The 12,518-nt window shown below is 42.2% G+C and overlaps 1 protein-coding gene across 1 annotated transcript; it reads left to right on the plus strand.

The window, feature by feature from the left end:
* Positions 1-286: 286 nt before the first annotated feature.
* On the plus strand, positions 287-5,636 carry gje1 (gap junction protein epsilon 1). The gene is made up of 4 exons (XM_039781791.1): positions 287-332; positions 1,026-1,208; positions 2,361-2,558; positions 3,909-5,636. Exons 1-4 carry the CDS (start codon positions 294-296, stop codon positions 4,104-4,106), a joined length of 618 nt encoding a protein of 205 aa, XP_039637725.1. The 5' UTR covers positions 287-293; the 3' UTR covers positions 4,107-5,636.
* The last annotated feature ends 6,882 nt before the right edge of the window (positions 5,637-12,518 follow it).

Here is a 12,518-nt window from a genome sequence, read left to right on the forward strand (position 1 = left end):
AATGCAGGGACAACATGCCCCCCCCCAGCCCATTGTTGGCCCCTCTGTCTCTGTTGTCCTTTTTCTACTGAGCGAGTCAATTGATGGAGGGATAAAAGGCAAAAAAAAAAATATGCATTGACATGGCTTTCAGGGCAGAGAGAGAGAACGAGAGAGACAGAGAGGGAGAGAGAGAGAGAGAGAGACAGAGAGAGAGAGAGACAGGGGTCATTTGGAGATTTTGTGGCCTTGTGTGCCAGCAGCAAACCGGCCATGACGGCCCAGAGCATCCCTGGAATATCCACAGGCCAACCATGTCTTTAAACTACATCAAAAACTTCTATGAAGGATGCGTAAGTAGCTCACAAGGCCCGCTCGTTGGGGCTCCTATTGTTACTTTCGTCCACTTAGCTGACAACTTCATAATTTGACAGTTACAGAGCAATTCCCCGCCCCCCCCTCGAGGCTTAAAAAACAAAAAGAGATTGATGTGTTTTTTCATTCTCAGCTTTGTAATCCATCTCCGTCTACCTCCGTCTTCATTCAGTCGTGTGACATGTTTTGTGAGCCTAAAAGGCTCTCTGCTTTGTTAGGACTGTCATTTGGGCCTTTTTTTGTTGTTTTTTTGGGAAACATGACTCAAGTGTTAGTGTCAGAAGTGAGCAGGTAGAGAGAGAAGATGGGAAATTTCTCAGTTTCCTCTGAATGGGTTTTGTTTTAGCCTTCAGAGCTCAGGGCCTCAGTGCGCCTCTCTGTCGCAGCTGCATTTATCTGGCTAACAAAAGCTATTTTCTCTTTGTCTCTGTTTGTGTGTGTGTGTGTGTGTGTGTGTGTGTGTGTGTGTGTGTGTGTGTGTGTGTGTGTGTGTGTGTGATTGCACGTCTTTGTGTCCATGCACATTTGTGTGTCGCTTGTTTGTGCCATGAGAATGTGAATGCTTGTGAATGTTTGTACGTGTCATAAATGTTCGTGTGTGTCCCTGCCTGCATGTATGTATGCATGTGTTATGCATTGTATAATTGTGTGTACATGTGTGTGTGTTCCAGCTCAGGCCTCCTACGGTGATAGGCCAGTTCCACACCTTGTTCTTCGGCTCGGTGCGGATGTTCTTTTTGGGAGTTCTTGGCTTCGCTGTGTACGGAAATGAGGCGCTGCACTTCAGCTGTGACCCCGATCGCCGAGAAATCAACCTGTACTGCTACAACCAGTTCAGACCCATAACACCTCAGGTAAGACTTACGAATCTAAACTCAATGGACTTTTTTCACAGCAGACATGTTGACTTGTCATAGTAGGAAAAGCACAGCTGAGATTGATAACCTTAACGATGGCTCAGTTCCATCAAGTGTCCCAGTAAGATATTTCAGTGATTCAGCATGCACAATACCAGGACCTCTACTAAGTGGAATGCAGCCATCATTAATGGTTTAATACCAGGACCTCTCCTAAGTGGAATGCAGCCATCAGTAATGGTTTAATACCAGGACCTCTCCTAAGTGGAATGCAGCCATCAGTAATGGTTTAATACCAGGACCTCTCTTAAGTGGAATGCAGCCATCAGTAATGGTTTAATACCAGGACCTCTCTTAAGTGGAATGCAGCCATCAGTTTATGGTTTAATACCAGGACCTCTCCTAAGTGGAATGCAGCCATCAGTAATGGTTTAATACCAGGACCTCTCCTAAGTGGAATGCAGCCATCAGTAATGGTTTTGAATACACCTGTGCTTTTCCTACTATGACATGTCCACATGTCTGCCGTGAAAAAGGGTCTATTACACACACATGTACTGGTACAATCTTTTCAGTCCCTTCAACATCATATTTTTAGGGGCCAAACGGAATCTGCAGAATGTTTTGCAGAATTTTCCGCAGAATTACACATAATACATCTTCACCCCAAGCAGAAGAACTATCTGCTAAATTTCACAAATTTGGGGGGGCTTCTTTAGGCACAAACAGTGTCGTTTCCAGTCAGACTGAAACATTTGCAATCAGAAAACAGTCACAGGCTGTGATCAACACGATGGTTTTTCCATATTGGTAGAAAATGCAATGTGGGAGAGGTGAAACATTTCAGCAATCGTTGAACTCGACTGGGTTCCTGCCAGCCTCGGTTACCAAAGACACAACCTGCATCATCTGGATGGCCAATTTAAAAACCAATGTGTCAAGTCATGAATAATGAATGTACAAATATTATTTGTCCTTACATATTCTTGCTTCGCCTCTCCCTGCTCGACCTCCAATCCCATGACCTTTTACCTTAACCACTATCACCCATATCCATCATACATTTCAGGATACCTCCATTCTATATCCCATCGTCTTCTTCCATTGGCGTTTCTCACTCCCTCGTTCCTTTCTTTCTGCCCTTTTCAGGTCTTTTGGGCGTTACAACTGGTAACAGTGCTAGTTCCTGGGGCGGTCTTCCACCTCTACGCAGCCTGTAAGAACATTGACCAGGAAGAGATCCTCGAACGACCCATCTACACCGTATTCTACATAATTTCTGTTCTGCTTCGCATCATTCTGGAAGTCATCGCCTTCTGGCTACAAAGCCACCTCTTTGGCTTCCAGGTCTGTAAACTTCAAATTTAATTAATTCAATTCCTTCCAGTGCCTGTCTATGTCACAGTTATGTAGCCATCCATTTTCAAGTTGCCACTCATGTTCATGTGACCTGACACGGCAGATTTTTTGTTACACAGTACCATCTGAGAAGCTGTCATTGGAAACTGTTTGGGAAAGGGAAGGCACTTTAAAAAATACCTGGCAGTTGATTGGATGAACCATATGTCTATCATGTCCATCATTGTTGTTTGGTACGTCACACACACCTAAACCATGGCCGTAACTGCCAGTAGCTCCTCACCGGACGCTGATTGGTTTGGTTAGCTGGTAGTTTAGACACAAACTCATTACTTGCAGCTGCCGTGCAAGTCAAATGGTCATGGTGAAAAACCAGCATGCAGAGCCCCCCCTACAACCTGTTGGAAGTTCCTTCTGGCACCAAAGCTCTCCCAGGCCAGGCAGGCGATGTAAAACTTCCAGCATGTCCAGAGTTGCCAAAGGTCCCTTTTGCCAATTCGCCATACCTGGGACTCCTTTAAAGAAATGGGACTAGGGGACACCCTTAATAGGTGCCCATATCACATCTGTTCATACAATGGAGCAACAGCTCAATAGTAATCAAGATCTTCAAAATATTGAACTTTGTAAGGCAAGCCAGGTTTTGGACAATGTTTTTGGACGGTGTCGTTGTCAAGATAGCCTGGTTCCATGCCAAAGGTTGTGGAACCAGGCCACACCAGGACAACGTCAGTGTCTGGCTGTTTGTTGTTGTTACCCGTAGCGAAGGGATTTTAAGAACGCCAACACACATAGAGCAGAAGTTGAGGGGCAAAGCCTAAAATCTGGATGTCAGGCTTTATCCTGGAAACGTTTTTCTCTTGATCCAGATTAACAATATACAAGAAGCTTGCAATACATGTTTTCAAGCAAAGAGGTGGATCAAACAATGCTGTTTGTAGGATCCACCATGAATCCATGCATACACCCTGCCTGGTGTCAATGATACCAGCGAATGGTGGTGTAAAAACAGCCAGGATCTTTTACATGGTTATTCTGCCAGCAGGATGGTGTCCCAGTTTACAAGAGTGTTTAGCATTTCAAGATGGTTCCTGGAACATGATAGCAACAACATTAACCTGCACAATACCCAATATTACCACACAAAAGACTGGAGTTGGTGGTCCGTCCCAGTACATGCTAGGTAAAGTTAGCAAGTACTTGGTGAGATCCAACTAATAACAATGAGAATCCCTACAAATATGCACAGTGTCATCTACATAACGAGACATATAATGATTGGAAGTTTAGACAATTGTGAAAGTATTACCACCTCATGTTTCTCTTTTTGTCCCCCAGGTCCACCCTCTGTACAAATGTGATGCCAGTGCTTTGGAAAAGGCCTTTAATGTGACAAAGTGCATGGTGCCCGAACACTTTGAAAAAACCATCTTCCTCAGTGCCATGTACACCTTCACCGTGATCACCATACTCCTCTGTGTTGCTGAGATTTTTGAGATACTCTGCCGACGGCTTGGTTATCTTAGCAACCAATGACACATACAAACAAGCACGCATAAACGACTAAGGGTAAAAATACATGACACTAATTCTGCCAGTTTTTAATCGGGCTCTTGGTTAGCTACTGCTGGACTTTTATAAAACAAAACAGGAAGCTGACATAAGAGCAAAACCTCACCTGTGGTCCATCGTGAGTGAGTTGCACCAAGAAATTTAAGAATGTGCGACAATGTCAGAGCTGGCAAGTCTGAAATAGTCTCTGGGTGTTTTTTGCCCTTAACTATAGAGTGATCATCCCTAGTGGTATTTCAGATATCAGTGGGTTTGTATTGGCTGTGTCCAAGGTCTGCGCCTCTGACTCTGAAATGTTGGGGGATGGGTTAGAAGTTTTCTTTTTACCACAAGAGAGATTGAAAGACAGGCATCAACTTCAGGGTGCTGCTAAAACCTGTAGCTATTGTTGAATTAGAGCACAAGGAAAGCCCGGTTAGTCACAAACCTGGCCCAAAACAACTTGAGGTTCGCCCAAACCCTGTTCTTGGAGCTGTACCTCATATCTGATCCTTCTACACATCCTGGAAGCATTACCCTGGGCTAATTAGGGCCTGGTTTACACTAAATGCAACAAGGCTCATTAAACCAACTAGATGTATCTTCACTTGGACACTTACGGAGTGCCAACAATGAACCTAAACAGCTCTATTTCATGAGATTTCTAAAGTTGCAGAACGCTTTGGTTAAAAGGCATTAAGTCTTCATGTAATGTAACAACATAAAACAATGCAAATCATTTAGCTAGTCACATAATTCTGCATTAAAGTGCAGATAAACACTATAGTCTAGCTTGTCTTCCAGGTGCTGATCAAATATGACAGGCAGATTATCACTCATGTCATTCTAAAGAAACTGTGGTCCAGTACCCATGTGTGAGTGAATTTCAGGTGCCATTGCTCCTGACACTTCCATGTGCCAGAGTTATCACTTCCAGCGTCTGTGTCTGGCGTTGCTTCCAGCCCGTTCTGACCTTTACTTCCATTGACATGAACGCCACAACTTTGTTGTGGGCTTTTGATGGAGTTGTCTGCCTTTTCAAATATCTGTTTCAGCATGGTGGGTCTTAAACAACCTTCAACGTGACTTGTAGAATGGAGAAAGGCTGTCTCAAAACACCAATCTCATGCGCCAGAAAGTTTTTTTAAAAATGGCTTAGATTACTTCCATGAGATTTAAAGGCATCTTCGAAAAACGATGCATCAAGAAAATGGTTGAAATGTTGTGTTTTACTCTTTGAGGGTAAAGATCTCCCCAAAGAATGTAATAATCTAAAAAAAAACAAATAATCAAACACTTCCTGGCTGACATTTTGAAACTTTAAAGAAATATATAGTCTGAATGATTAGTGACAAAAGTATTATTTGAATTTGGATATACAAATGTGGGTTGTAGTGTAGTTCTTAACAGACATGGACAAAATCTACATGGGAATTTAAAGTTTTTGGAGTTCAGACCCTATAGGTCTCATATATAATACAATAAGGCTGAAAGCAAACACTTAAAGGTGCTGTAGGTAGGATTGTGAAGATCCAGGACTTAGCCAAAGAATTTGACAACTTCTCAGTCCCTCCCCCCTTTCTGCTAAAGCCCAAATGGTCACCTAAGCCCCTCCCCCCACAAGGGAGAATTAATGCGTGTGCATGATCAGTGATTCACGCCTGTCACTGCATGAAAGTATAGACACTACCCTGACCCACCACCTGATTGGTGCATCTGAACAGGGAGCAGTGGATTTTTGCAAATCGCACTACAGGCTGTAGGTGGTGCCAGAGGAGCCAGAGTTTTTTTTTAATTACCAGCTTTCATATAGTTCTACTGGAACATAGGGTCAGTTTCAGCAAATATGACAGAAAGTTAGTTTTATAAGTCTTACCTACTGCATCTTTAAGTGCTAATTCAGTCCTGATATATTTGAAACAATGGTTAAGCTTTTGTCCATGTCTGATTCTCAACCATCTCCTCATCAAGGGTGTCTTCTACCCCGCACTCTCTTTATATCACCTTTTCCTAGCTTGTAGTATTACACATAATTTTTTGTAACGTTGCCTTCGATGTCACTGTCTATGTATTTTGAAAAAGATTACCTCTCGTGTTTTGTAATGTTTTTTTTTTTAATCAGACATCCATCCATCTTTTGTTATGAAGTTTTCAGCAATCTGTTTATCATCTCAGGTACAAAATTGCATTACCAGACAAAAGTGGATCAAACCCTCATTTCAAATCCTTTTAAAAACCTTAAATAAGCTTTTCCGGCACTGAGGGACCACTGCAATTGATCCCAACCTACAGTACCGAACCAGCCTGGTTGGTCTGTTAGGCTTTGAGAGGATTTGAAACAGGTATGTGACTCCTGTGGTTTGGGTTCGTCTGCATTCTGGTATCTGTTAGTGAAGGATGGTTTTAAATTTTGCCTCTAAAAGCAACAACATTCTCACTCCCAACTCGTCAACATACTGACGCTTGGTCAGGACCTACTTTTTAAAGCTCTTGGTATCCCTTTGGCGTAATTATTCAACGCACTTGGTCAGGAACTTTTGGGTCACTTTTTAAAGCTCTTGGTATCCCTTTGGCATCATTTTCAAGGCACTTCCTCAGGATCCTTTGGGTCACTTTTTAACACTCTTGGTATCCCTTTGGCATAATCTTTCAACGCGTTTAGTCCAGACCCTTTGGCATCACTTTTCAAGGCACTTGGTCATGACCCCTTGGCATCATTTTTCAGGAAAGAATCATGGGTTGGGTTAAAAATTGTACGTTTCAATGTCATACAGGACAAGAACTGGGCACGATCTCCTTGGTGAAAGGCCTGTGTTGTTTGAACCAACCCGCCTGCTTACACAGAGTTTTGGTCATTAATACTATTCCCTAGCATTGTTACTATTCATACTACGTCATCTTACGGTGCCGCGGTGCAGCAGTTGCTCTGCCCGGTGCGTCCAATACAGACACTAAAGGGTGCCTTGTGCTTTGGCATGTAGGTCAGTATTTGACAAGTTCAGAGTGAGAACAGCTTGCTTAAAGTTCTGTCACCAAGACGTAGGCCTTGTTTACATTAAATACAGATGAAGAATTCTACATCTTTACAGCTCAATTGGGATAACGCATGGCATGTGCATGGGTTTGATCAAATCTGGGGCCATCTGGAGCCAAGTCTAGAAGAGTAGCACATTTAAATAATTTAATCCCCATTCAAGTTAGCGGAGCGCTAGGCTATATCCTCAACATTCTACTTCCGGGATTGCTCCGGTGCTGCCAGAAATTCTGCCAGATGTCCGTTACCTTCCGCTTTCTTTGTGTTGGAATAAACTCCGGTGGCTTTCTGAGGACTAGGTTAATTGCTCCTCGGATCTCTGCAGGGTAAATCAAGACGGCTAAAACAACTTTTGAACGTACACGTTCCACCAAAACAAGTTCCTTCCTGAGGATATTTAGCAGAGGCACCGTGGCTCCGTTGGGTGCTTAGTGTTGCCCAAGACGATTGTGATTGGTTTAAAGAAATGCCAATAAACCAGAGCACGTTTTTCTCCCATCCCAGAATGTTGTGTGAACTAGCCAGACTCTCCTCTGCAGCGCTGTGGAGGAAGGTCTGGCAATGCAAGGCTTGCAGAGAACTAAAACGGAAGTAGCCTGCAGAAGTGTATTGTGCGCCTGCTCTATAGGCCGCGCAGCTAGCTAGCAGTTTAGCAGCAAGCTTGCCAGCTACCAACTATTCCTGCAAATAGCCACTATGCCACCAAGTCGCATGAATTAACTAGCTGTGCCACTTTTTGGTGTGGCCAGGCCATTATGCTACTGCAATTAACATCGCTGATATTGACAAAATAGGCCAAGAGTTTTAAAATACATACTTAAAGAACAATTCTGGCGCAAAATGAACCTAGGGGTTAATAACATATGTGTACAGAGTCAACCGTTCTCTGGGATATGTTTTCATTCTAATCAAATGTGTCTCTAGCTTGAAACAAGCTAGCACAAACCGCTGATTAGCTTATAACGCTAGTCTTCGGGGCACTGGTAGAGTAAAAATAAATCACTATTTTATACCATTTATAAGGCTCAAAATAGCAACACACTTCCACGGTAGCATAATGAGGGTCCTTACATGTAAACCGAAGCATTGAAAACTGTACATGAACGGTACTGTCTTTATAAACTATCTTTTTAATAAACTGACTGTACACAAAGTTCTCAATGCTTCGGTTAACATGTAATGACCCTCATTATGCTACTGTGGAAGTGTGGTGATATATTGAGCTTTGTTAGTGGTGTAGAAATTGTGATTTACCCTCTGCCCCGAAGACTAGCGTTATAAGCTAATCAGCGGTTTGCGCTAGCTTGTTTCAAGCTAGAGACACATTCAATTAGCATGAAAACACATCCCAGAGAACGGTCGACTCGGTACACATATATTATTAACCCCCTAGGTTCATTTTGCGCCAAAATTGTCCTTTAAACAGACATCAGGTATGGTTCAGGTAATATTTTGTGGCTTATAATAACAGTGATTACCCTTAAACGGGTGTTGTTTATTATAATTTGATCTGATGTTTGAATTAATACTTTTGACAATGGATTTTTTTTTTGGGTCTCATGTAGAACTTATAAGATACACCCTGATTTTTAAATAGCGCCACCACATCCCAAACTGTTCTTTGATGAACTGAACTGAAAACTGAGTTGTAAAACATCACCGTTGCTCTGGAAGGTACTTTGGGATTTGGTGTACTATTGAGAATTATTTACAAAATCGGGGAGTTCATCTTTAATACGTCTTGATGCTTCTTTTGACCACTAATATCAGAGTCATTTGTGGAGATTCATCAACTATGGCGCATCATACTACACTGAAAATTCATCATTCATTTTTAAATCTTTGATTTTAACTAATGTTGTAACAGGTTAGTTGTGAAAATTGACTTATTTCTTATTTCATCAACTGTTGTCTGTCTCTGTATTGAGCTGATTTTTCACCTCACAGTTATGTTAAAGAAAAAGAGGCACACTTTATGACCAACGCATACATATTGAAACAACACTTTCTGTTTGTCTGAGTGCTACTGTTCAGGTGACCAGTTATTCTCCTACTTGTTTTGTCTTGAGATGATTGATTAAAAAAATGTCCTAAAATTGTCTTTGCTTCATTTTTGATTGAGACATTGGGCCCTATCTTGCACCCTGCGCAGCGTAATGCGTGACACAAGTGTCTTTGCCCACGTCGTTTAAATAACAAATGCACCTGCGCCCATCTGTAGCCCATGAGCGTGCTGGTCTTACAGGGAGGTGTGTTCAGGTGCATTCTGGGTGTGCTGGTCTTACAGGGAGGTGTGTTCAGGTGCATTCTGGGCGTGCTGGTCTTACAGGGAGGTGTGTTCAGGTGCATTCTGGGAGTATTGCTATCTTGAGGCAGCGGGAAGTGATCGCGCTATTGACCAACAAAAACCTGGTCTAAAGTCAATAACGCAGCATTTCATTGTTATTTTAACAGAGCATTAGTAAAATGCTCCTAGGCTCATACACAGCGCGCGCACACTATGCTTGTTACACACACAGGGACGCACAGCAGCACACACACACACACACACACACACACAGAAGATTACAAATAAATATATTAGGGTGTAAATCCTCCATCATAACAGCAATGCTCCAAGGTCCAAACACGCCTGGCTTTTAAAGGGAATGGGAGATGATCTCTGATTGGTTGATGAATGGGAGATCATCTCTGATTGGTTGATTGCATGTTACGCCCAAAACACACCTCTGATTAATAAAGACACTAAGTACAACCCTTTAGAACCAGGCGCCCGGCGCACGGAGCCTTTTTACTGCCGTCAGACTAGTAAAAGTGGATTTGGACACGCCCTAAACACACCTGCACCTGGCGCTCCACACTGTGCACTTAGATCGTTAAAATATGTCCCATTTACTTAATTAGAAATATTTACTATAAAAAGGGTTTTATAATAGGCGTAATTTAGTTTTTGTCACCTTTTTCTAGGATTATTTTTTTCAAAGTTTTTGACCCTTTATCCGAACAAAATTTTGTCGCCTTTTGAAGTTTTTGTTTCTTTATTTTAACACTTTTTGATGTTTTTGTTGCTTTTCTCAATACATGCAGACTCGAGTGCGGATCGGGCCGCATTTTCCTGTCCGGGCCCGGCCCAGTAACCAAACCTGATCGGAGCCCAACAGGCATTCAGATATTTCTGTCCGAGCCCGACACAGTTAAAATCAAATTTTTTTCTCATACTAATGACACATGTACATTTGTTTGTGTGGAAAGCTATTATTAAAGTGATGGTTCGGAGTAATTTACCCTAGGGTCCTTTGCACCATGACCTCGAGCCAAACACCCCCCCAGAAGCTTTTTTCACCTGGGTCTAACATTGGGCGAGTTAGCGTAGAGTAGCGTTATCAGCTGAATAGCTTAGCGCAGGGGCTAATGGACCCACGTTTTTATCTTGTAAATGACCCCACTAATAATGCCTGAAATGATACCAAAGGTCTACACTAGTACAAATAGGTTATGCACTCATAAAACGATGGATTGGAAAGTTTGTAAGTACACCAGAAGTTTATGAACACTTGCCTGCTCTCTTCTGCTCTCTGTTGCTGTTGCTGCAACACCGAAAAGAGATACAACAAAAATATGTATTAATTTAATGATTAAATAAGGTAGTGTCTCCAAACTTACCTCAATTATTACTTGTCTCCTGCTAGTTATATTACAGCACTTACTTTAAAAAATAAGTTAAATTAAAAAATATTTTTGTTGCATCTCTTTTCGGTGTTGTAATTTGTAGACGGCCCTAAGCACTCGTCTCACAGCAGCAACAACAGCAGCAGAGAGCAGAAGCCAGCAGGCAAGTGTTATTTACATAAACTTCTGGTGTACTTACAAACTTTACAATCCATCGTTTATGAGTGCATAACCTATATATACTAGTGTAGACCTTTGGTATCATTTCGGGCATTATTAGTGGGGTCATTTAAGAGATGCAAACGTGGGTCCATTAGCCCCGCGCTAAGCCATTCAGTGGCTAACGCTACTCTACGCTAACTCTCCCAATGTTAGACCCAGGTGAAAAAAGCTTCTGGGGGGGTGTTTGGCTCGAGGTCATGGTGCAAAGGACCCTAGGGTGAATTACTTCGAACCATCACTTTAAGCAACTGTAGGAAGGCATTCGGAAATGTCAACAGATGAGCTCATCAGCGCACATGGGGGAAACAAGCGCATGTTAACACAGGCGCGCACCTACATGATAAGCTTTTTTAAATTAAAAATGTTCAATGCCTTATCGCGCTGATGTGACCGAGCCCGACCAGAACCCCAACATCATTTCTAAATATCTGTCCAAACCCGGCCTGGGTATCCATCCTCTAATGCAGACATGTCCCGGGACCTCCCTAGATAGTTGGAGATCTCACCCCCTCCCTACATGGTAAACCCAAAGTTATGCATCTTTGGTTTTACAAGGAATTTACGCATCAAAAATCACCTTGTTTACACATAAAAACATTTGACCAAAATATGTTTTGTTGAGTTTGGCATTAAGTGTTTTTAGGTATACTAACAACATATGGCTTTTGGTTTTGGTCTTTGGGTTTTGGACTGTTGTTGTTGACAACACAAGAAATATGAAATTGGGTTCTGGGAAATTGAGATGGTTCTTTTTACCCATTTAATAGACAATCAATCGGAAAATACGTTGATAATTTTCCAACAAAAACATAAGCAGTAAGACTAAGTTTTGAGTTATTGGACTAATTACTAAGTGGTGTAAACACACCCTCATTCATACAGTAGCAGATGAGATAAATGGAGAGAGACAGACTGATTCTTTTGGGGAAGGATGAGAGAGAAAGTCAGTGGATACTGCTGCTCAGCAGTAAACACAGCCCAACCCTGTTTAAACTGACAGGTATCATTAAATCAAATTATATTGATTTATATATTGCTGTATACAAAACCAATTGGATAGAGCCAGATAGAAAGCAGAGAAAGAACACTAAGTCAGAGTAGGTGAAAGGAAGGAGGCACACTTCCAGACGTACCACGACATGTTGTCAAACCTGCGTAGGTGCTGAGCCAAGACGGGAACAAATAAAGCCTACCGTACACTAGAAGACTTTAAACAGACTTTGAAAAGACTACAGTCTGACACTATCTCGCATCTAACGATAAAGGAACACGCCGACTTATTGGGACTTTAGCCGATCCTCGGCAGAAAAGGTAGTTGGACTGATCAGTCTCCCCGAGTTGGTCACAAGACTCGGCCATTGTTGTCATATAGAAACCGAGCGTCTCTAGCCAATTTCAGCTGCACAAGCTACAAAATAACTAATGAGGCGGTATTTAACTCCTAATAAGACTGTAGCGACATGCCTATAGGT

This window comes from Perca fluviatilis, chromosome 18 (genome assembly GCF_010015445.1).
Source record: "Perca fluviatilis chromosome 18, GENO_Pfluv_1.0, whole genome shotgun sequence".
In the NCBI taxonomy this organism is placed as follows: domain Eukaryota; kingdom Metazoa; phylum Chordata; class Actinopteri; order Perciformes; family Percidae; genus Perca; species Perca fluviatilis.

Bases quoted from the DNA above. Each gene is read 5' to 3' on its own strand.
- gje1 (XM_039781791.1), top strand. From the start codon at position 294: ATGTCTTTAAACTACATCAAAAACTTCTATGAAGGATGC. The intron at 333-1,025 runs GTAAGTAGCTCA...TGTGTGTTCCAG, and splicing joins AAAACTTCTATGAAGGATGC to CTCAGGCCTCCTACGGTGAT. The intron at 2,559-3,908 runs GTCTGTAAACTT...TTTGTCCCCCAG, and splicing joins GCCACCTCTTTGGCTTCCAG to GTCCACCCTCTGTACAAATG.